The following is a 24,090-nucleotide window of genomic DNA, read 5'->3' on the forward strand; positions in this document are numbered from 1 at the left end:
TGTGGATGTGGAATATAACTTCCTGAATATCTTGCTTGTTCGTTTCTTTTCTGGTATGTAAAACCCAGCTTCTTCTTCTTCTCTTCTTCTTCTGGTTTTTAAATCTCTCCGTTCCTCCAGTTGGTTTTTCTAAATCCTTTTCTCACTTCTCGGAATCATCCGCTTTCTTCCAGAAATGGGGTGCCCAGAACCACACGGGGGGCTTCAGTTGTGGCCTGCCCAGTGCAGAGGACACGGAAATAAGTCCTGACACGCAACGTTCCTTTTCATCCGGCCCAGAAGTTGCCATCTCACGCTCCAGAGAAGGTCTGCTGTGGGACCTTCTCGCCATCATCCATCCGTAGCTGTGCATTGACCCACGGACGGTGGAAGGACACCCTAAGACGTCCCAGGTCTCCATTGTGGGCATAATCCCCCCTTCTTCTCAGCTGCCAACACGGCTTCCTAGCTCTCTGACCACGGAGAGCCCATCCAAGTTTCCTCCGCATGTTGAAGGGCTTGGATGGCATCCAAAGTCAGCGGGGAGGAAGGTCAAAGGAAGCCCTTGAAGGAAGGACCGAGAAGATAAGGAGAAGTTTGCTCACTCCTTATCCTCAAGGGATCTTTGGTGGCTTTTCAACCGCTGGCAAAATTCCAACCTGGTGGAACTGGGGAAACTGGTCCGTGGCTCCCAATCTGACCTTGGGTGGAGCCACAGTGAAGCCATCCTACCAGGCCATGAAAATGTGGGCAGCTGGATGCGAATTTACCCGTTGGGGTTCCTCTCATTTCCCCTCCTGCCTCTCCAGCCTCTTTCTCTGGACATTCAGGGGCTGCATTATTTGTGTCCCTAAAAGTGAGCAAAGAGCCTTTGCCTTCTTTGGTTTTTTAAAAAAATTATCTTGTGTGATCTTTTAAAATACGGGCAGCTTCCGTGCGACTTCCAGACTCGGTTTCCCTTTTGGCAGCCGTGTTCGTAGCTTCTCCGCCATGCTTTACTTGCGCACAGTGGGTCCTCGTCTTACGGCCGTAATTGAGCCCAAGGTAGTCGTCATGGGACGTTTGCCCCATTTTATGTCCTCTCTCGCCACTGTTGTTAAGTGAATCCCTGCAGTTATATTGTTAGAATCATGGTCGGTAAGTGAATCTGGCTTCCCCCATTGACTTTGCTGTTCGGAAGGTCGCAAAAGGGGATCGTGTGGCCCCAGGACGCTGCAACGGACGTAAGTGTGAAAAAACGATCCCCAATCTCTCTCTCTTTCAGTGCCGTTGCAACTTCAAACGGTCACTAAATGAGCTGTTGTAAGCCTACCTGTATTTGGCTTCCAAGACAAACAAAGCCAGCCATCAAAGTCCCAGCCCTTCGCCCAACCGGAGCCAGGAGTGAGATCACGGAGCTCACGTGGGCTTGTGCCCTGTGCCCCGGGAAGCTGTTTTAAGCAGCCCACGAAAAGCAAACACAAAGCTCTTTCCCGCTGCGTGTGCAATGCCAGCTGTGCCAACAATTCCTTGTGAGTGTGTTTATTTTGGGCAACTCTAATTAAGCGTGGAATCAGCCTGGAACAAAAACACAAGAGGGAAACAAAATGCCAGGGTCGTTTGTAAAAACCGCAATGTAAACAAAGGATTCCTCTGGGGAGGAAGAGGTCTTCTGACGCAAAGATCCACCCCATGGCCCATCAGCCACTCCTGCCCTCTGGGCAGTGACGTGAAAAGAGATCCAGGCCGCCTCTACACCACTGATTATTATTATTTTTTGTGGAAGTGGAAATGTGTCGCTGCACAAAGGGTTTCCTTGAGGACTAGAATCTTAAATGGGTTGTTTTAAGTTGATCTTGGGGGGGGAGCCTCTCCAGAGCCTCTTGCTTCGGTCCCCAGGTTTTGAACTTGACTCTGTATCCTGGCTTGGTGGAAGGAATCCTCTAATTCCTTTATTGAGAACCTTGAGGACTAGAATGCTAATTTGCTGAAGCAACCGGGGGATCAGAAAATCTTGATAGGGCAACAGGCCAAGCCGGTTTCCTATCCTGTGTGTGCACTTTACACAAAAAATGCGTAATAAGAGAGGTCACAAGCCGGTCGTTTGTGCCAAGCTGGCGCCCGTTTATTAACCAGTGTTGCATTCAGAAAAATAGGGTAACGCAACTACAATTGTGTAATTTGAGGGGGGGGGTTGTCCTGGCCTGCGGAGACTTCGCAGTTCTTCGGACCCTCCTTGCAATTGGAGTCCCTGTAAAAGCGGTATTCTTTGTTGTACGTGTCCAGATTGTCTCGGAGGCAGATGGCCGCGTCCTTGTCGCACTCACATATCTCCTTCTTGCACCAGGTGCCCCCTTCTGCAAGGAGAAGAAAGCCGCTGCTTAGCCCTGCCCACCCTTTCCCAGGGCTGCTCAGCCCGTGTTCTCGTGAGGCTGCCAATCCTGGCCTGGCCACCGGAGGGCAGCAGAGATGCAAGGAATTCCTATTGCCAGCCATCTAGTGGACAGGCTGGGTTTTGCACCCTACGACACCTTAAGTCAAAGATGGCTCGAAGTTGAGGAAAGGATCTTGGTTCTGGGTGGGAAAACATTTGAACCGGGGTCCGGGCAGCCCACTCACCGCAATGGATGACCCCCCTCTCCCGGCTGTATTGGTAGGGGTCTGTTTTGGTGTGGCAGTCGGTCAGATTCTCGTAACAGCAGTCGTGCATCAAGCAGCAGCTGGAGGGAGGGAGGGAGGGAGGGGGAAGGCCGGACGGAGTTAGCCGAAAGGAAGTCCCCCGTCCAGCAATGGGGGTGATGAGACCCCTGCACCCCAAGATTGGAAAACGTTCCTGGTTCCCTGCAGTTCTTCAGTGAGCAATGCAGTTGTGGGGGCCCTTGATTTGGCTGGTCCAGAGATTGCAAAAGGGGATCGCATGACACAAACACCCCCCCCAGTGTGTCCGTCATAAATATGAATCAGTTGCTGAGTGTCCGGATTTCTTTCGGCCTCCTCCCCCCTCCATCCCCCCCCCCGCAGCCCAAGTGAGAGAAGGACTGTTGGGGGGTGAGAAGTCATGGAGCCTGGGGGCTTACCGGTCAGTGGCGTCCCGTGGCCGGCCTTTGCCCCCCAGGCCACAGTAGCATCCGTAGAAGGTGTAGAAGGGGAAGGGGGATTTCCCGGTCTCTTCCTTGATCATCCTCCCGAATTCAATCAGGCTCCCCTCGGCTTTAAAAAGACAGAAAAGTCTCAGCACACACACACCCTCCCCAAGGAGAAGGGACGCTTTCTCCGCTTCTCTCTCTCTAATGGCAGATGCAGCTGTTCCTCGCTTAATGACCATGGCCAAAAAACAGATTGTAAGATCAGGTGGGATCCCATGATGCCTCGCTTAACGACGTTGGTCCTTAAAGTCAGCTTTTAACCCCCATTTGCCTTCGGCGGAGAAGGGAGAATTTATCTGCACATCCTCCTGTATTCCCCCTCCACCCTTCTCGGCTTCACTCACTCACCGCTGACCAGCAGCACAGCCACCATCCACAAAACCTTCATCCTCTCGAATCCAGACCTGCAAGCAAGCAGACTGCGTTAACGTCCTTCGTTTTGGTTTATGACCTCGACGCCTCAAATTATTCTGGCCAACATTTAAGGTTCGCAGGGCGTCCGATTTATGGAGGGTGGGCTTTGGGGCTGTTTCTGCTGCCCTCCTCCCCCCAAAAATCCGATGCCCCTCGAACATGAAATATTGGCCAAAATAATTTGAGAAATGAAAAAATGGACGGCAGAAGGTAAAAGGGGCTTAATTTTAGGATCATGGAATCCTTTTGTTTTTCTTCCTTTTTAATGGTTGTTAAGATGTATTAAAGCAGCAAAGATTCTAATGAGCAGCTGTCTCCAGATGAACAGAAATAAACATTCTGTCTATAGCATTCTGTCTAAGGCTGGAAGGGACCTTGGAGGTCATCTAGTCCAACCCACTGCCTAAGGCAGGAGGACGTACACCATCCCAGTCCAATGGCTGGCCGCTCTTGCTTTGAAACCTAGCCATGGTAAAAAAAAAAATCTTTTTTTTAAAAAAAAAATACTAGATTTGTTCTTGCTGGTGTGAACTTTGGGCAAAGGAACTTTGTCCTGGCTTCGCCTTCCACAGATTTTCACTTGGGTTGAGGTTCCCCTCGCCCTAAAAAAATGGAGGGAGGCTGTGACCTCGAAAGGAGGATTGAAGAGACCCTCCTTGGGGGCTGTAAAATTCAAACTATGGGTAGTCCTCGGCTTACGACCACAACTGAGCCCAAAGTTTCTGTTGCTGAGACATTTGATAAGTGAGGTTTTTCTACGACATGGCAACCTTTCTTGCCGCAGTGAATCATTGCCGTTGTTGAGTGAGTCACATGGTTACTTGAGGAATCTAAAGATGGGTTACCAAAATCGAAACCCCTCGGAGGTCTCGCAGTAGCCAAGGTGACTCAGTTTCCCCAAAACAGGCCACGAAGGGTCCCTTCCCCTGGCCAAGAAGAACAAGAAGCTTGACATGCGGAAAAGCAAACTGGTTTTGACCCCAGCTCCTCATCCGGTCGTCCCGTATCCTTTGCTCCTCTTTTGTTTTTAATCCAGATTATCTCCTTTGTTCCCTGGAGTTTATCCTGCTCGTCGTTTTAATCGAGAAGGATGCTTTGTCAGCCACCCAGGGTGGACGGGTGCATTACATTTCATAAATGGAACCTATAAAAAAATGAATTTCTGCTGGGATCCAAGGAGAGACACCCAGAGGTCTGGTTTTGCCCATCTGCTTTCAGGGGACCAGAGAGAATCGCAGCAAGGGGGGCTGCAAAAGGAGGGTAATTTGGCTGCCCGGACAGGCCACTTGCAACCGAACGAAGCTTCCTTTTTTTCTCCTCTTCCAGGAGAAGCTTATTTCGGTTGGGGGTGACCGGAGCCAAATCTAACCAAGGCCGGCCGTGGCTGCTTGAAAAGTTTTAAGTAGTTTTTAAAAACTGGGTGCGATCCAACACTTGAAACCCATTAAAATGGGATGGTGGGTTTTTTTTTTTTGCTCTTCTCCTTTTTTTTAAGTAAACATTAAAAACATTGGAAATAATGCGGCATTTCTGGCATAAGTCATTTCCATATTTTTTTTTAAAAAAAATCTTACAGCAATAACAGTTTATCTATCCATTACACAGGCATACGTGGTTAAAGTAAAAATTACCTACCCATTCATTTCATTTCATTATATAGTTACTATCAGTACAAGTACATATCCAATTCCTACCTATCGAACAATATATACATACCATATTTTCCAATTCTTTACTTATCCGTGTTTTTCTCTCCCGTCGGGTTTATTTTATGACTCCTTCGCCTCTTTTGCTTCCAGAACTAAATTCCGGAATTCAGTCCCAGCAAGAGGGAATCATTGACGCTTCTTCACAACTCTCAGCCGTTGCCAAGATAGCAGCTGCAGTGACTCACTTAACAACCGTGGCAAGAAAGGTGGTAAAATGAGGTAAAACACACTTGGCAACTGTCTCGCTTAGCAACGGAAATTTTGAACACTGCAACCGTCGTGAGTACGCGCCAGTTGCCAAGCCTCCGAATTTTGATCGCGTGGCTGTGAGGGCTGCTGCAACGGTCCTAAGTCCCTTCTTTTGGCACTGCTGTAACTTTGGATGGTCGCTGAACGGTTGTAAGTCGAGGGCTCCCTGTAAAAGGATAGCCAGGATCCAAAAGAGAAGAGAGGCTGGGGGGAAAGAGCAAAGGCGTGGATACTTACACCGGGCAGCCTTTGTGTCAGCGTTGGGGGTGGGGTGGGGGGGGCGGAAGCACCGTGTCTTCTCCCTCCAAGCTCCCTCTGCCTCTCTGCCCCCTGCGGCTGGCACATTTTATGGGGAGGGGAGGGGAGGGGAGGGGAGGGGCGGGAGGGAGGGCACCTGCTTCCCCATTCCTTCACGCTCTCATCTGGAGGACCATCTTCAGAGGCCTCTCCAACCGATTTCCCTTCCTGCCTCCGAGCAAGAAATCTGACCTTTCGTCCACTCGGGTGGCAAAAGTCGGCGCTTGGCCCCTCCGCAGGCATCTTTCATCACCCTCTTTCCTGTTACAGATTTGGCCCCGGAAATGGGCAAGGAAGAGCGGGGGCGGGAGGGGGGAATGGAAAGTGGTTTTGCTTGGCAAAGGGGGTCTGTTTTGCAAGCCTCTCAGGAGCCAGGTTTCACGCAGGGGGTGTCTGGGCCAAATGGCAGCCCTCCCAGTGGCCCCGCAGGAGGAAGCATCTTTTTCCTACGGCCTGCAGGGGAATGCCAGCCACACCTTTGGGGCATCGTTTGGGGCTGTCCAAGACGCCGGCCGAGGCTCAAATGGAGTGAGTGTGTGTGTGTGTGTCTCGCAGGTGAGGTTAGGGTGGGCCTTTGCACCTCTCGAATAGGATCCGTTAAGGCCAGGCAGTTCTCTGTTGGGTCCACCCAAGCCCATTTTCTTAATCTGGGCGTGCCAGAGGTTTGGGGTAAAAATGAGGCCCTAAGTGAAGCCCTGGGACCTGAAGGCCTTAAAGCAGCCAAGTGAGTTTCTGCTTCTTCCTGGCCTCCGCGTTTTTATCACGGGGGTGAAAAGTTTTGGAAACCTTGGAACGGGGTCTGTCCCGATAAGCCCCCCATCTTCAGATTCATCCTTGAGAAGGAAATCCTGCAGTTTAATGCAGTGGTCCTTGACATAGGGCCAGAATTGAGCACCAAGGACCCCACAGTCGTCCTCCTCCTCCTCCTCCTCCTCTTTCTCCAACCTCCCTCTCTCCTAGCACTGATGGTGTAACCTAGTTGGGTCATGAAACGTCTGCAAGGAAACCTCCAGGCTCAGAGAGCACCATGGACCCCACCAGCCTTACTCTTGTGTAAGTGCAGACGGATGCAAAAACGCCCTCCCAACCGCCGCTCCCCCCTCCCCCCCCCCACCCTCATGGGGTTGCCCTCTCAGCCCCAAACTTTGGGGCATTGAGTGGCCTTCCCTTTGTGTGTGACCATTGTGTGTCTGGGATGTGTCTGCCCAGAGCCTCCCCAGGCAAGGACAAGAGAGTTTAAGAGGGGTTTTTATTTCCTGTTCTCTGGTTCGACCCGCTTGGCAGCCTGCCAGGCAAGCCCCTCCGGGCCCTACAAGCAGGGGGCAGACGGCCCAGTGCAGAAGGAAGTTCGGGTAGAGGGTGTATTTCTTCTGGTACCAGCCTGCATTTTGCTTCAGGCACAGCGCCAACTCCCGGTCGCAGCGGCAGGTCCCCGCTTGGCACCAGTTGGCATCGCTGCCTGCAATAGAAGAGCCCCGTGAGAGAGGAAGAGAGAGCCCCAAGGAGCAGGTCTTGTGCACAGCCGTGAGACTGAAGCCCCCACCCTGGCCCCCCAGCCTCCCTTCACAGCCCCCCTCAATCTCACCCCTTCACAGTCCCATAGGGAGTGAAAGGCCCGGGGGGGAGGGGGGGCTCGAACCAGAGGCTCAGCTGTCCGTTATTATTAAGTTACATTTATTTACCACCCATCTCCCCGTAGGCGTTTTAGGAAGACACAAAAAGGAATTTTAAACAAAGTGAAAGCCAGATAAAAGAGTAGAACCATAAAGTAATGATAGGTGGTCCTTAAGTTACGATGGTAACGGTCAAGGTCGTAACTCATGACGGTCGTTAATCAGGTCGCTCACCTGCCCAGCCTGATTTTACAATCTTTCTTGCATGGTCAGTGAGGGAAGCCGGATTCGTTTAATGGTCAGGTGATTCATTTAGCAACTGCGGTGATTGGCTTAGCAGCCATGGCGGGGGGAAAAAGACCGTAAAATGAGGTGTGATTCACCTTGCCGGCCAGAGAGATTCTGGTCCCCACTGTGGCCGTGGGCTAGCTGTGCCCAGGAACAGAAGGGCTGTGGGGGTGCATGAATGGCCCCAGAGAGCTCCCAAGGCAACTCACCACACTGGATGTACCCCCAGCGGAGGCTGTAGCTGTAGCGGGTGAAATGGGGGCGGCAGCCCCACTCCTCCAGCCAGCCGTAGCAGCAGTCGTGCCTCTGACAACACCTGGGGGAGCAGGAAAAGAAGGGGTGTCTCCCGGGAAGCCCCCTTTCCCATTTGGCCTCCGTGGGGTCTTTCAAACGCTTTCCAGAGGGGATTCTGGGATTCGGAGCCTCAGCACACCTGGAGGCTCACCGGCTTCACAGATGGGGGGGGCATGGCGGTGGGTCACCCCCTTACCTGTCGGTGGCATCCTTGGGCCTCCCTCTGCCCCCCAGGCCGCAGTAGCACCCGTAGGAGGAATAATACGGGATGGCCGCCTTGCCGGTCATCTGGGTGACCATGCGGTGAAGTTGCAGCAAGCCTCCCTGGGTTGTGGGCAGCCCTGGAAGACAAAGGGCGGTTGGAACCCCCGGAAGTGAGAAGCAGCCGAGATTTGTGGGATTGTTGTGGTCTCGTGTGAAGCAGGAACCAAGGGGCCTCTCAACGTGTTCATTCTAAGGCTTGTGGACTTCAGCTCCCAGAATTCCTCAGTCGGACATGCTGGGAGTTGAATTCCACACGTCTTAAAGTGGAGAAACGTTGGGAGAAACCCGCTTTAAGCCATGATGAAACTTAATTTATTAGAGATGTCCTATGGAGGATGTCCTAGGAATTGAGGACTAGGTTTGTCATCTCCAGTACCAAAGTGAGGAATTGCAGAGAGTCCCTGACTTGTGACCTCAATGGGACCCACCACAATTTGGTCATTGAATGAGTCCTGCCCGATTTCATTTGCCAGAGTCATAATAAAATAAAAAAAACAGCTTCCCTCCTTGCCTTGCTGCTGTCCCTGGTCCTGAAAGTTGAGGTCCGTCTTAGAGCCCACCACGGCCAAAGCCTCGTTTGTCAGTTAGGCTTCGTGTGTTAAGCAGCCCAGCCCCAAACTCTGGCTTATGCTCTGATACATTACGTGAATCCTGCTAATCTTGGCTTGTTCAGCAAATCATGATTAAAATAAACGTCGGCTTTGATCGGTGAACTCAGTTGGATGCCTGTCAGATCCGTCTTCCGAAGGGTTCTGGGCTGAGCTGCCCAATCAGAAGGGACCCTAAGGATCATGTAGTCCACCCCTCTGGACGGTGCAGGGAAGGCAACGCAACCTTCCTTGAGGGGCAGCTGTCCAGCTGTTCCTCAGAAAGGTTGGACCCACCACCTCCGTGGGGAGAAGACCCTTTGGCCCTTACCAGTAGTCAACAGGAGGAGCAGCAGCAGGAAGGAGGGTCCCATCTTCAGCTACAAAGGTTGTAACTGTGAAAAATGGTCACAAGTCACCTTTTTTTAGTGCCGTTGTAACTTCGAAACTAAACAAATGGTTGTAAGTTGAGGGCCACCTGTACAGGTGAGGGGGAACTTTTCTGCATCTGGGGAAATGTTTTCTGTGAAGCGCAGTGATCCCAGGAGGATGGAGGATTACATAACTTTACTGCCTGGAGTTATTTGTAAAAATAATAAAGGCAGGTCGTCCCCCCCGGCCCCCCCAAAAAGACCTAAAATCTAATCTAATCCACGGACTCCCTCAAATTATCCCACAATAAACCTGAGAATCCCTGGCTTCTCTTTTCCAGAGGGTGGGAGGCCAGAAGTGGAAAAAAGAACTCTATTCTGGACGTGGACAAAAACCTTACAATTTACAATTTTGCAAATGCATTTTAATTTATGGCGGAGAAAGAGAACTGGAAGAAACTTCTGGGAAGCTGCTGTGGGGTGCAAGGCCCCCCCTCCCGCCCTCCGTTCCCCCCCTCCCCCCTTACCTCTTCTGGCAGTGCAAGAGAGAGGACTCTGAGCTGCAGAAGTCGAACGTGGCTCCCTCGGGGGTTTATAGAGGGCTCCAGAGGAACCTCCCCCCTCAGTTTCTTTGTTCCTGAAACACCCCCACCCTCCCAAAAACAGGAAGCCAGAAGTGAATTTTTGACCTTGGCAATTTGGGCAGCCCCTTTTCCCTGCATCAAGGTTCCAACGAAGATGAAAAAGCAAACGTAGGAGGCCAATCCAGAAGAAATTGCTCAAGAGTTTTGAAAAAAGAACTGTTTGCTTGGGTTAGGGTTAGAGTTAGGATGCCAGGTGATCAAGGAGGCTTCCCGTTAGTCAGCTTGTCTCTGCTTCACAACGACCCTGAGAGGTAGGACAGCTTTTCCGAAGCAGCCGCGGGCAGGATGAGAAGTAACAGATTCAGCTAAGAAAACGTTCCTGGCAGTGAGAACAATTAATCAGTGGATCGGCTTCCCTCTGGGTGTTGTGGGTCACTGGAGGTCCTCAAGAGGAGACGGGGCAGCCACTTGCCTGGAATTGTCTGGGGTCTCCTGCTTGAGCAGGGGGTTGGACTAGATGATCTCCAAGGTCCCTTCCAAATGTATTCTGACATCCATACTCAAAGTAAGGAGGACTTTCCTGACAAAGTGATTTATCAGTGGAACAGCTTGCCACCAGACGTTGTGGGTGCTCCATCAGTGGAGGCTTTCAGGAGGGCTTCCGTTTGTGTGAAATAGCATTGGCTCTCCTGCTAGAACAGGGGTGGGCAACCTTAAACACTCGGAGACCCATTTGGACCCGTTTCCCACAGAAGAGAAAACACCCGGAGCCACAAAACCTTTCCCGTGCCTGGACTGTTTCCTGAGCGGCCACAAAATTAGCCTATGGAGTTGAATAAGAAGTTCTGTTTTCTTCTGAAACTTTTCTTTTCTTGGGTTTATCCATGGTTGGCCTACCGAGGGTCAAAAAGCTGAATAAATTGTGCACTGGTGGCTGTTGAGCCCTGGATTAGAAGGCCCCCAAGGTCCTTTCTGACTCGGTTCTCTCCGTTCGTATCTCTTTTCCTGGAGGAGAAAACTCTCCCAGGAGGCCCCCGTCAGAGAAACGTTGGCTGCCCGGGGGCTTCTCGTGCCCTGATTTCCCCATCAAGCGTTCCAAAGTTCCTTGCATCACAGTCACTTTGCCTTCCAGAACAAAACTGCAGTGGTTCCATCCAGTGGCGGAGAGTCACCCAGCTTCGCTTTTGGAGAAGCCAATCTGTGGGGTTTGAGCTTTCCCAGGGGGTCCCCATGGAGCCCCCCGGAGCAGAGGAAAGAGGTGGGAGGTGACCAGCCGAGAGAGGCTCCCCGTCATACCTGGGACAAGGTATATAACCCAGCTGAGCCTTGCAGGGCTAAAGTTGCACAATTCCACTTGTTTGACTTCTGCTTCCTGCCTCTCTTGGTGTGGGTTTCCCCTCCAGGCTCTTTCTGGAAGGTCGGGAGGGGGAGTAAGAAAAGGAGAAACCCCCTTACGTGAAAGTCCCTTTCAGTTGGCAGCTTCCTCCTCGCAGGGCCTGCTGGATTTTGCAGACTGCCGGGGTTTAAATGTTTATTACTAGCCTTTCCTGGTTTCCAAAAGGATGGGTGTCTTTGAGAAATATTTTTCCAACACCCCCCCCCGCTTCCCTTGATTTGGGACCCGCAGCTCGGTGGCAATTCAGAAGCAAAATGAAAGGGACAAAAACAGTGGGGAAAACAGACACCCACCCACCCACAAAAAGAGTAAGGAAGATGCTAGAAGGCATGAAATTAACCAGGGATGCTGAGGGGATAAAGATAATCTAATCTAGGAGAGATGCAATCTAAAATTAAGGAGGACTTTCCTGATAATAAGAGCAATTAATTTGTGGAATGGCCTTCTTTCAGAAGGTGCTCCCATCCCTGGAGGTCTTCAAGAAGAGACTGGATAGCCATTTGCCCAGAATGGTAGATGGTCTCCTGCTGGACCGGGGGTTGGACTAGATGACCTCTGAGGTCCCTTCCAACTCAGTCATGACTTATTTGTAGGAATGATAAAGGCGACCGTCTCTTTCTTCTCCTTCTCCAGGCCCTTCCAGAGATGCAGCTGTCTCACGTAGCCATGGTGATGGGGGTGAGCGGTAAGTGATGGTAGGTTCCGGGGTCTCCCACCCTCCTCCTCTTCATCACAGGGACACACACACACACACACACACACTGAAAAGAGGAAGAGGGATCTGCTTTCCCTAAAACTCTATGGCAGTTGTCAGTCATGTCAGGTCCCAAAAGAGCTTTTTCAAGAGGCAACTGAAGTTTCTTGGAATAAATTCCACTCGCCTTTTCAAAAAGCCCCTTTGGGAGGCTCTGCTTTCCCCTGACTCTTCCCTTTCTTTTGTTCTCCAACCTTCTTCTCCTTCTGTGTTTTTTCCCCCCCTCCCTCCTTTATTTGGTTCGGGACTTTTGCTCGCATTCAGCTCTACCAAGGAGGGGGAAATTTCTCCTCCGCCTGCCTTCCCTTTCAAAGCCAAAGCAGGAGCATTTATGCCTTAGGGTTCGTTTGAAAAAGAAACGGGTAAGGTCAGACTAGCTGGCTGGGGAATTCCAGGAGTTGGAGTCCACCCATGCTGGCCTGCATGTCCTTCCTGCCGACCTCTTGAGGACTAGCCTCTTCCCTCTCTTTGCAGTGTTTGCCATCACCGCCAGCAGCATCCTCAACTTCAAGGTGATGATCCAGAGGATCACGCAGAAGAATGCGCTCATCTACTTCAACGGCTACGGCTGCTACTGCGGGAAGGGCGGGCGAGGGAAGCCGAAGGACCCCACAGACACGTGAGTGCGGCCGCCTGAGATGGCGGCTCCCCCTCCCCACTGCGTCCCCCTCTTTTGAACCCAGCTCCCGGAGGCATGACCTCCCTTCCTGAAGCGCCCAGAGCCCCACCCACGTGAACCCCTCTGGCTGTGGGACGAGGTGCGAAGGAGAGCAACAGCCTTCTGCAGCAATAGCTGCTCCTCGACTTATGACCAAATTGAGCCCAACATTTCACTTGCCAAGCAAGACAGTTGTTAAGCGAGTCTCGCCCCCCCTTTATGACCTTCCTTGCCAGAGCTGTTAAGTTGCGCAAATTTTGTTGTACACAAAGTCATGCAACGCAATCGCTGCAGTCGTTGAGCAAGTGACACGGTTCTTAAGTGAATCTAGCTTCCCCACTGAGGAAGGGGAAAGGGGCGCTGCAACCGTCATAAATGTGAGTCAGTTGCCGAGCGTCTGGAGTTTGATCATGTGACCATGGGGGATGCCGCAACGGTCGTAAGTGTGAAAAAACAGTCACTTTTTTCAGTGCCGTTGTAACTTTGGTCACTAAACGAATGGTTGTAAGTCCAGAGCTATTGGCACTCCTCTCTCTTTCTTGCCCAGGGAGGCTGCCTCAGGATCTCGAAAGGACGGGCAGAATAACCATGGAAACACATTCCAGAGCCAGAAGGAAAGGGACTTTAAAACAGTTTCTGTGCAGGAAGGAAACTTTTTGTGTTGGGTCTTTTCCCTCCCTCCCCCCCCTCTCTCTCTCCCCCACTCTCCCTCTCTCCAAAATCTGATTTCTGCCTCTCTGTCCAGGTGTTGCTATGACCACGAATGCTGCTATGAACATTTGCATCACCAAGGTTGCCACCCGTACATCGACCACTACAGATACCTGATGGTCAACAACAGCGTGCTGTGTAGTGAGTTCTCCCAGGTTTTTTTTTGTGGTATTCACAATTTTGCGGGGGGAGGGGGGAGAGGTTGGGAAGAGTCTGAGATGCCCCTCCCCTCCCTTGGCCTGATTTTCTCTCCTCCTCCGACCGGCAGAGCACAAGAACGCATCCGTGTGTGCCACCTCGGCCTGCGAGTGCGACAAACACACCAGCCTGTGCTTCAAAAGGGAAGCGCCGACCTACAACCGCAAACTGCGACATTATCCCGCCGTTATGTGCAAAGAGGTGACCCCCAAGTGTTTCCCCGGCCCCGACTTTTGAGGGGGATGGGGGCGCTCTGGTGCCTGCCAGATGGACGGCATTCAGCCTGGCCAGTGTGCCCCCACCCGCTCCCGGAGCCTGGGCCTTTGGGGGGGGGCTTGTAGACAGAGACTTGTGTTCGGGTTCTCCCAAACCTCAACCAAGGATCGGAAGCCTTTGCGTGTGGTGTAAGCGTGTATAATAAACGTTTATTTTTCTTTTAAATCATTCATTTGACATTTGGGGAAGGAGTCTCCTAAGATGAGCATAAGGGAAAACTTGGGCAGAAATCTAGAGTGTGGGAACAAATAGGATGGTGGATCCTGCTGAGTCCAAAAAAAGTGGTTGAATTCAAATTGAATCATTTAAGAAGCTGCGAGTGAGCAAGGGGGGGGGGCTCTTTTTTTTGAATTTTTTTTATTGTTTTAATTAAACAAAAACACAAAAAAAGAATCATCCTTCATTACATCTTGTAGAAAGCGTGTCGATTGGTTACAAGTGGATTTCGTGCATTTCTACCACAATCATTACTTCATCCATATTGAATTGTACATTTTAAATCAAAAATCTTTATGTATTTTAATATCAATGTACCACCATTGTCCTTTAACTATAACTATTTAAACATGCTTTTATCTGAAATCATTTGTATTTAAAGACACAACCACCGCCTCGCATTCATTAGCAATTTCAATAAACCTCCAATAACATTACTCCTTTAAAACATATTTAAAAAAAAGAAATCAATTAATAAAATATCTAAGCATTCCCTCCCCTTTCCCCCCCCAACTCACTATTTAGAGCTTATATCTAATAGGTTTAGATCCATATGGACCGTGCAGTGGTAAAAGTATCAACGGCGGTCTAGGACAGTCGAGACCGCACGTTGTTTTGTCGCGACGTTGGCTCTTCCTCTCGAGGAGGATTAAATTGAATCATTTAAGAAGCTGTGAGTGAGCAAGGTGGGGGGGGGCTCTTAAATTTACACAGAGGAGGAGAATTCTGCACAATTCCTCAGGATTAAGCTCAGCTCCAAAGCATCAGGCAGATCTCTTGGCAAGAGCCTGGAAGAAGCTTGCTCATTTACAGGATGTTTGTTTTTGTCCGCCTGGCTCAACCATAGTTCGTTCACACTGCTCCTGACGGGTTTTTTAATTTTTGTGACTTTTAGACTTTTATTAGGGGATTTTAAACTATGTTTTAACTGTCTTTTCTTATCTTCGTACCTCCTCCATGTACGCGTGTTCGTTTATTCTGTGTGTGTATTGTCCATATTGTTTTTTATGTGTTTTATTGTACGCCACACCGAGTCCTTCGGGAGAGGGTGCGGCTAAGAAATAAATTTATTATTATTATTTATTATACAACCCTTAGATCACCTGGTGGCCTCCCATCCTAATGCTATTGAATTCCTGCCCTTGGGGCTTCCTTGCAATGCTTCCTGCCCTCCCCAAATCCAGCGCCATCCTCTGGAACTTCAGTTCCCATAGTCCCCTGCCCAAATGGCATCAGCCGGGGATGGTGGGAATTGGAGTCCCCTACACCATGGAACATTAGGGAAGGACGCTTTTCTCAGGGACTTTGGTGCTCGACGGAGTTTTCTGCTGCTGCTGGAGGTCCTGGGTGCGAAACACACGGGTGGGGCTTCATTCTGCCCTCCTCCCACTCGGATTTTAATTTGCATAAAAAAAGGAGATTTAAGGTTGGGGTTGAAGATGCAAAATCCCGCAGGTGCAACTGTGGGTGAGAGCAAAAAGACAAGGATGCCAGCTTTGCAAGGTAGGCCAGGAAGGAATGGCCACCATTTAGTTTGCAGTGCAAAGGAGGAGGACAAAGTAGCTGGGGTGAAGCCCTTGCCGGTTAGCTCCAGGCCCCCATGTTCCCATTAAAAACCTTAGAAAAACGAAAGCTACAACAGCATTGCAAGGTAGGCCAGACAGGCGGTAAAATGGGTTTAAAAGAAGATTCTTTAAAGAAGTCGCCTCTAGACTTTTCCAAACTCTATGGGCCCTTGGTGGCCATATGGTGGCTCCTCAGAGTTTCACTTCCGGGTTCTAGCCCCGTATTTACCTTCTCTATGGTAAAAGCCCAAGCGCGCGGCCTTTTGACGTCATCAAGCGACGCTCCATCCCGGAAGTGCCTTGACGGAGCGCACGGACGCAGGTAGTAGCCTTCCCCGCCGGTTGCTATGGAAACGGGGGGGGGCTCCGTCAGCGCAGCGTTGGGCCTCTTCTGGGCGCCCCGAAAGTGTCTGGCGGGCGGGGAGGTCGCGTCCGCCTGCGGAACTCTCTGCCACAGGAGCGGGCCAGTTCCCTTCCGGGCACCCCCAAAACCCTTCCTCCTCCTGTTCTCCCAACAACAGCAACAACAACAACCCTGTAAGGTGGGCTCCACAGAGAATGAGGGGGCCGGGCCAAAGACGCCCAGCTTGCGATAGTTGTGGGGTTGCTTCTGTGTTGTGACTGTACACCTACTGACTAAGAAAGATAAGAGGAGGGAATAGACAGGTAGTCCTCGACTTACAACCACAATTGTTAAGCAAGACAGTTGTTAAGTGAGTTTTGCCCCATTTAACGACCTTTCTTGCCACAGTTGTTCACTGAATCACTGCAGTTTTTGGTTAGTAGCACGGTTGTTAAGTGAATCCAGCTTCCTCATTGCGTTTCCTCATCAGAAGGTCGCAAAAGGGGATCATGTGACACCCACCCACCCCCAAGACACTGCAACCGTCGTAAATATGAGTCAGTTGCCAAGCATCTGATTTTGCAGCGATGCTGCAACTGTTATTAAGTGGGGAAATGGTCCTAAGTTTTTCAGTGGCGTTGTAACTTTCAACGGTCACTAAACGAGTGGGTTGTAAGTATGTGGACTGAAGGAAGGCAGAATTGATGCTTCTCTCTTTTCCTATTACAGGGAAGGCACCCTCGAGCGATAATCATGGACTCCGCCAGGCACCCTTCCATGGGTGAAATTATCCTTCTGGCAACCAGTTCAGCCGTTACCGCAATCCTCTATGCCGTTTACAGACACAAGTCAAAAGTTGCAGACAGTCTGAAGGTGAGCAGCTATTTGGATCCTGGCTTAAAGCAGCTTTTTGAGATCCCTGTGCTTGTTTTTGTAACATCTGCCTTGCTGGCTTGATTCCAACTTTTCAGAGCAGCTACGGAAACTGTTTAAAAAGAGATTTATTGGTAGGCTGACACTGTATATCTGGGAATCTTCAAAATACCGAGCCCCCCCAAAAGAAAAACAAGGAGTCCATTTGAAGATTTTTAAATACCTGGAGGCAAGCTCAGGAAAGGCACTCAGGAAAGCACAATCTATGCTGGCATTCATTTGCACGTGTGATCATACAAGGGTTGGGTATAAAGGAAGCCCACATCCACCACTCTGGATGTTTTGTTCATGCTCAGAAGTTGTCTTGCCAAACGCAGTGAGGTGGATGTGTCTAAAAAGGGGATGAGGTCATCTCAATGGTGGGGATCTATTTTGACATGCCTGCTGATACTTATAATTTCACTAACAGTTAGTTTCCTTCCGCTTTGCAATTTTCCAGAAAAATATGTTTGGGGAAGTTTGAAAACTTAAGCAATCTCTTTGCTGTGATTCAGAGGATGCTGTTGCGAAGTCTGTTTCTCTCCTTCCTTCCCCCAGGGTGCTAAAAAGGTCACCTTGGACCAGGACTTAAAGAACCTGTTAATGGGAGCTCCGGGAAAATGCGTCCCCTACGCGGTGATAGAAGGTATGTCCTTCCTGTGGGGTAATATTGTGTAAGTGTAATTGTGTATTTCCACTGTCAGAGGAGGCTCCTGACCTGTACCATCTTCCATGAGGGACACCACTGGTAAGCATTCACCAAACGGGCCTACAGATGCTTGACCATCCAGGAGGTTGCTGGCCATTTGACTTCCTGGGTACTCTCCTCCAGATGGGCAGGGGGGGCTTCAACTTTTGATGACACCCCCACCCCCCAAAAAAATCCCTCCACCCATCTGGAGAGCCGTTAGACTGCACTAAACAATTAGCCTGCCATCCATCCATCCATCCATCCAACTCCTTGCTGGCTTCTGCACAGTGGGTGTCTCCCTCCTTCCGTTCACTGACCACTGCCCGGTCTCTCCTGCCCCGATCAGGTGTGGTGCGCTCCGTCAAGGAAAGCCTCCACAGCCAGTTGGTGGACAGCTGCGAGGGGGTGGTCCAGAGGCTGACCCTTCAGGAGCACAAGATGGTGTGGAACCGGACTACCCACTTCTGGTAAGGCCTCATTTCGGAATTAGGAACTTGCTAACTGGCGGATGAGAACTACAACATCAGTGGGATTATTGTAGCCTGAAGTCTTGTAAGCTACCACATGAAAACACCCAAGAATTTGAGAAAGGCGGTTGTTTTATTTCTGAGATAAAGTTTTGGGGGCTCACAGATGTTATTTCCAGGTGCCGTGGGAACGTTTCATGATTTCTCAGAGGTTAATTTATGGTCATAAGACCTATAAAAATATTCTTCATGTATATGGAAATGATCAAAATGTTCAGCTTCTTGCTTAAATTCCAAGTGCTTTGGCCTAACCTAGGCATTGAAATATCCCAGTGTTTCTCCCTTGAGCAGTTCCCTGTTACGAATTTAATATACATTTCACTGTTTTTTACATGTATGGGCGTTTGGGTGCACTGAATTATGATTATCGTTGTCATTATACTTTGCTTGTCTTACTATAACTAATGAAATAGATTTCAGATCTCTGCCACACTAAATGTTGTCAGTTTTAAGAAGCTGTCTGGCTTTTGGGACCAGCAGTCTCGTTCCTGGCATTTTCTTTTCCCCCGTGGAGGGCAAAGGTGTTTAGATCTGAAACTTAGGATCCAGGCTGGGAAACGGCTTCCTTGAGGCTGACTCAGTGCAGATCAGGGGTGTCTGCCCCACTTTGCGTGACATCCCTACTTTAAGCAATCGCTCCAGACGTTCAGAGAAGATGGGAGCAGCAAAGATTTCTAGAGACTTTTGACAAAGAACCCCCGTCTTAAAGTCCCTCGGTTTTTCCACTGCATGTTCATAGGGGGCGAGAAGGGAGAGACTCTAAAATTGTGCAAGAATGGTATTTTTCATTCTGGATGAAATCTCCCCAGGAACAACTACGAAAAGATCATCCACCAGAGGACAAACACGGTCCCCTTTGATCTGGTGGCCCCGGGGAGCGAGGGCCCCCCCGACGTGGCCGTGAGGGTCCTGAAGCCCCTCAGTGCTGCGGAGCTGAGCCTGGAGACCGTCTACGAGAGATTCCACCCCTCGGTGCAGTCCTTGACCGACGCCATCGGCCACTACATCAGCGGAGAGCGACCCAAGGGCATCAAGGAGACCGAAGAGATGCTGACCGTTGGGACGGCCCTGACCGGGATCGGCGAGCTGGTCCTGGACAGCAGCACCATCAAACTGCAGCCCCCCAAGCAGGGCCTGCGCTACTGCCTGAGCAGCCTGCGGTTCGAGGCGCTGCTCGAGCGGCAGGAGTCGAGCGTCCGGTTCTGGAAGGTCCTGACCACGATCTGCGGCCTGGCCAGCTGCGCCCTCCTCATCTTCGTCCTGCACAAACAGTACCGGTGTCAGCGGGAGAAGCGGCGGCTGCGTCAGATGCTGGAGGGCCTGGCCGCCGGAGGGGACGCCACCAACTCCTGCGTGGTCTGCCTGGGCAACAGCCGGGCCTGCGTCTTCCTCGACTGCGGGCATGTGTGCTCCTGCCTCAAGTGTTACGAGGCCCTGCCCAGGCCCCCGCACTGCCCCATCTGCAGGCAGCTGATCGCCCGGGTGGTGCCTTTGTACAACAGCTGAGGGGTGATGCCCCTCCCTCTCTCTCTCTTTTTTTTTTTAATTAAAAGAGTTTTGTACAAACAGATTTTCCCCCTTTTCACCCCCCCGCCATACAATGTAAATCTCATACAAATGCTATACCCCCCCAACCCCCCCGCAAAAATTCACATTCAAATATACCAAATACTTTGCCCCCTCCCCTCCCCCCGTCTTAAAGTAAATTACTCGTAACCCCTCTCCTCCCAACAAACACAATATAAATTTCTCTTAGATTAATAATAACACATTGATCCCATTTTCTAAGCTAATTTAACATCTATAACTCTTAATATAAATTTCTCCTAAAATAACAATGTTTCGTTAATCCCATCTTCTAATTTATTCATACATATATATTGCCCCGCCCTCCACCCTAACCCTCCCCCACCTCCCACACAAACCCACCCCCCTGACTTCCGCTGTATACCACTCTAACAATTCCAAACATCCCATATATTATTTACTCTGATCATCTATCAGTCTAAACATTCTTACCTAAAGGCTACATAATAACTCCTAGTCTGGTATTTATTCTGTATATAATCAATCCATTTTGCCCATTCCTGTGTGTAATCCTCCTGTTTCTGAGCTTTTAAGAAAGCTGAAACTTTTGCCATTTCGGCGAACCCCGGCAGCTTCTGAATCCATTGATCAATTGTCGGTAAAAAATCTTTTTTCCAATGTTGCGCAATCAACAACCTAGCTGCTGTGACCATATACAAGGCCAATTTTGTTTCCCCTTTGGTAAAATCCTTAGCTATACCCAATAAAAACATTTGCGGAGTGAATTGTATTCTTTTCTTAAATACATTCTGCATAACCCACCATGTTTTTATCCAAAAAGCTTTAACCTTGTTACAAGTCCCCCATACATGAAAAAAGGTAGCATCTAGACACCCGCATCTCCAACATTTTGGTTGAACATTTGGGTACATGCATGATAATTTTTTAGGATCTAAATACCATCTGTAAAACATTTTATAAAAATTCTCCCTTAAATTCTGTGACTGTGTAAATTTAACATTCTGAACCCATATTTTTTCCCACGTTTCCAACATAACCACTTCACCAAAATTCTGAGCCCATTTAATCATACAATCCTTAACCAATTCACTTTCTGAGTCTCTTTCTAACAGTACATTATATATTCTTTTAACTTGTTTTGGGCCAGTCTCTTTTATCTGCTTAATCAGTTCCACTTCTTTATCCATAAAACCGACCCTGCGATCTTCTTCCCATCTCTTCTGTAGCTGCTGTAGGAACTGGCTTGGACATTGCTGTGTAAAATGGGGGGGGGGGTTCGTGGGTGGGGAGGGGGCTTAGCTGTAGCTCTTTGTGCAGATCAACAAAAGCCGAGCGATGTCGCTCTCCCACTCAGTCCGGAATTGAACTGCTGGCTGTGGCTTTGGTAAAAATGCCAAAATCTCTTGGCGCGTGTGAATAAATCGTCTTCAGACGTTGCTTCTCTCTTGAACCCCCCAGGATGGGTGTTTCTGGAGCCGTGTGGAGTTCACACCTTTTCTTATTTTATCAGCCCTCTGTATTTGGCCCCAAATGTCGTTTTTCGGTCCCATTTCCCTGCCTACCCAGGTCCCAGAATAAAGCAGGGCCGCCCTTCCCTTTGGCCTCCAGAGGATCCTTTTGGCCTCCAGAGGACCCTCCGTGTGTCGGGAAAGAGACGGAGGGGGGGGGTATTTAAGGAAGAGAGAACCACTGCTGCTGTGTTGGGAATTGCTTCCTAGCCTAGCAAAGGCTGCATGGAGTTTCAAACCCAGAACTGAGCCTCTTTCAAACAGCCTACACAACTAACCTGGGTAGCCCAAACACGCAATCCCACACTCAGAGGAGTGTGCACACACAACGGGCGTCCCGAGTGTGCCCTCTGCCTGATCAATATTTAACCCTTTTGGCGCAGCTAGAAGCTCTTAGTTTGGTGTTTCTCAGTTTCTGAGCCCTGAGATTCTCCGCTTTTGGGGGGATCGGAAGGCCTCTTCTCCTCTCTCTTCTGGAGACCACTAGGGGGCAGCCTCGTTCTTGTGGTCTCCTCTGCTCTTTCCCTTGGCAAAGCAAAGCAGCCGGGAAGCTGGCCAGCCAGCCAGCTCAATTTCTCTGCCCCGCCTCCCCCACCGCATGGCATCCGTGGCCAAGTAAACAGAACTTCCTTGGTGCACCTGCAGGCGGACAGTGGCGGCCCCAGGGCCTTGGGCACACGAGAATCGAGAATCGGGGCTGCCTCCAGCTCAGGGACTAACTTTAAATGGACACTCACCCAAGGATCCACACCCAAGGATTGCGGATGTCTAGTTTAGTAAAAAGGAGGGCGGGGGGGGGGACGACGACAAGATAGCAGATTTCCAGTATTTGTGGGGCTGCCCCACCACCACCCCGTAAAAAGCGAGGGTCAACCTATTCCCCAGAGCCCCTGAAAGGAGGCAGGAGAAGAACCACCACCGACCTCCGCTCCTTCCGGCAAAAGTTAAAGACTCACCTATTTCAATCAGCTGGCCTGGCACTGTCTTAGTTTTACCTCCCGGGATTTATTTAATTGGGTTTTAAGGGTTTTATAGGCTTTTAACGTATTATATTTATTATTCGATTACAGTCTCATAACCTCCTTCACCAGTATTAATTTAATTGTTTATGTATGTATTTTATAATGTATTTTAGTGACTGTACACCGCCCCGAGTCCTCTCCGGGAGAGGGGGCGGTCTATAAGTGTGAATAATAAATAAATAAATAATAAATAAGAAGAAGCAACGGGTGGAAACGAACCAAGGACAGAAGCAACCTGGAGCTAAGGAGAAACTTCCTGATAGTGAGAACAGTTAAGCAGTGGAACAGCTGGCCACCAGAAGTTGTGGGTCTTGAAGGACTGGGGAGCTGTTTGTCAGGAGTGGCCGAGGGTCTCCTGCTCCACTAGAAGACCTCTCCTGCTCCACTAGAAGACCTCCACTAGAAGACCTCCAAGGTCCTGATTTCTCTTAGATCGCATCAATCTTGCATAATCCCCATGGTCAGGTGATCAAAATTAGGACGCTTGGCATATGATACATAGTTATGACGGTCGGAATGTCCCGGGGTCACGTGACAAGCACAGTCATGGGGGAAGCTGGGTCCGCTTAACGACCGTGTGGCCCACTGAACAACCACAGCCATTCGCTTGACCGTCGAAAGGTTGTGGAAAAGGGGGGGGGGGACTCACCCATCAGCTGCCTTGCTCAGCAGAGGGAATGAGGGGGGGGGGCTCGGTTGTGGTTGTAAGTCGAGGAGCTCCTGGGCTCCCAAGGGCAGGAGGGGCTGCCAACCGGGACATTCAAAGGCAGGGAAAGAGAAAGGCGCTTTGTGGAGACCAAGCAGGAGGATCCCCCCTTCCCTCCGTGTGTGTGTGTTTCCCAGTCAGTGAGTCAGTCGGTCCGTCTGTCTCTCTGCGTGTGTGTGTGTGTTGTGTGTGTGTTGTGTGTGTGTTGTGTGTTTGTGCACTTGCAGCCCAGCCCGCTCCCGGCGTCCATCCCACTTTTCTCCTTCCTTTCCCGACTCCGATGCGGGGAAGGAGCGCGGGAGGCGGGAGAGCGGCGGGAGGAGAGGCTGCCCCGCTCCTCCGCCCGGCCCACGCGTGGGAAGAGCCGCCGGTGGGAGCGGAGGGCGAGGGAGGCTCCCGCGGGGCGCCGCTGAGCCAGGAGCGCTGCTGCGCGGCTGCTGGGCTCGCTCCTTCTGCGGGCACCTGCGCTCCGTTCGGGCCGGGCAGCCGCGATGTCGGAGGTGCAGCTGAGCCCCCGCGGGGAAGCGGGCGAAGGGGCGCCGCTGGCCTTCGCCTGCCGCCTGCAGGACACCAGCAGCTTTGGGTCGGGGGGCGCCGGCAAGCGCGCCCCCAAACTGGCCCAGATCGGACGCAGCAAGTGCGGTAAGAGAGGCGGGGAGGGAGGGAGGAGACAACCGCCCCACACACATACAACGGCCCCTCTGCAACGTTGCCAGCAGGGCGAGGGGCTTTAGACTCCCCCCCCTCTCCCCCTGAACCCCAGGTGGGGGTCTTGGGGTGGGCTTCCCCCTCTGGTGGGCTGCTCTGCTCACCCGCCCAACCCAGCCTGGGTGAGGCGTGCAGAGAGCGCAAAGCCCATCATCCCCCCCTCCTCCTCCTCCTCCTCCTGGCTGGTGATGAAGGCGGTTGGGGGTCTGTGCTCAGGTCGAGTTTCGCTTTCCAGACAGGACGCTGGACTCTCTTGCATTGGGTGGGTGGCAGCCCCTTCATCCCCCCTCCCTTGGAGAAGGAGACAAAAGGCAGCCCTTTGGAAGGGTGGGTGCTGAGGAAGGCTGTGAAAAGGGGGGCTGCCCCAGGGGTGTGTATGCCTCACTATGCACCCCCCCTCAAAAGGTGGGTGCTGACCCCCTCCTAAGCCCTCTGGAGGAAGGGGTCCAGGTAAGCCCCCAGCCCAGGGAGGGGGTCAGCCCTTCTGCTCAGCTGGGTGGGGTCTGCGCCCCCATATTTGGCTGAGTTAGCAGACTCGTCCAGGTGGGGCTGGGGGCTGGTCTCCTACCATTAAGGA

The 24,090-nt window shown here is 51.0% G+C and overlaps 4 protein-coding genes across 5 annotated transcripts; 2 read left to right on the forward strand and 2 right to left on the reverse strand.

The window, feature by feature from the left end:
- Positions 1-2,061: 2,061 nt before the first annotated feature.
- LOC309393016 (acidic phospholipase A2 5-like) lies at positions 2,062-5,855 on the reverse strand. Its single transcript, XM_081954729.1, has 5 exons — positions 5,714-5,855; positions 3,453-3,508; positions 3,036-3,168; positions 2,578-2,678; positions 2,062-2,315 (listed from the first exon to the last, which is right to left on the reverse strand). The coding sequence occupies exons 2-5, from the start codon at positions 3,490-3,492 to the stop codon at positions 2,125-2,127; spliced, it is 465 nt and encodes a 154-aa protein (XP_081810855.1). The 5' UTR covers positions 3,493-3,508; positions 5,714-5,855; the 3' UTR covers positions 2,062-2,124.
- A 345-nt stretch (positions 5,856-6,200) lies between these two features.
- PLA2G2F (phospholipase A2 group IIF) lies at positions 6,201-13,924 on the forward strand. The gene is made up of 5 exons (XM_081954730.1): positions 6,201-6,826; positions 11,804-11,855; positions 12,399-12,543; positions 13,328-13,434; positions 13,562-13,924. Exons 2-5 carry the CDS (start codon positions 11,816-11,818, stop codon positions 13,726-13,728), a joined length of 459 nt encoding a protein of 152 aa, XP_081810856.1. The 5' UTR covers positions 6,201-6,826; positions 11,804-11,815; the 3' UTR covers positions 13,729-13,924.
- LOC309392751 (basic phospholipase A2 Sms-N6-like) lies at positions 6,942-10,861 on the reverse strand (the record flags this gene model as incomplete). Its single annotated transcript, XM_081954181.1, is given in 6 exon segments — positions 6,942-7,112; positions 7,114-7,232; positions 7,884-7,990; positions 8,165-8,421; positions 8,744-8,762; positions 10,752-10,861. Coding segments are annotated over 6 exon segments (642 nt in total). The 3' UTR covers positions 6,942-7,082.
- A 1,891-nt stretch (positions 13,925-15,815) lies between the features above and the next one.
- Positions 15,816-21,019, forward strand: MUL1 (mitochondrial E3 ubiquitin protein ligase 1). 2 transcript variants are annotated; one of them, XM_081955526.1, is made up of 5 exons: positions 15,816-15,870; positions 16,621-16,764; positions 17,362-17,449; positions 17,841-17,961; positions 18,831-21,019. In XM_081955526.1, the coding sequence occupies exons 2-5, from the start codon at positions 16,645-16,647 to the stop codon at positions 19,525-19,527; spliced, it is 1,026 nt and encodes a 341-aa protein (XP_081811652.1). In that variant the 5' UTR covers positions 15,816-15,870; positions 16,621-16,644; the 3' UTR covers positions 19,528-21,019. The 2 variants fall into 2 exon arrangements, with proteins under 2 accessions (XP_081811652.1, XP_081811651.1); XM_081955525.1 differs by lacking the exon at positions 15,816-15,870 and adding an exon at positions 15,891-16,090.
- Positions 21,020-24,090: the final 3,071 nt, after the last annotated feature.

The sequence above is a fragment of the Natrix helvetica genome, assembly GCF_964273705.1.
Source record: "Natrix helvetica genome assembly, chromosome: 5".
Taxonomy (NCBI): domain Eukaryota; kingdom Metazoa; phylum Chordata; class Lepidosauria; order Squamata; family Natricidae; genus Natrix; species Natrix helvetica.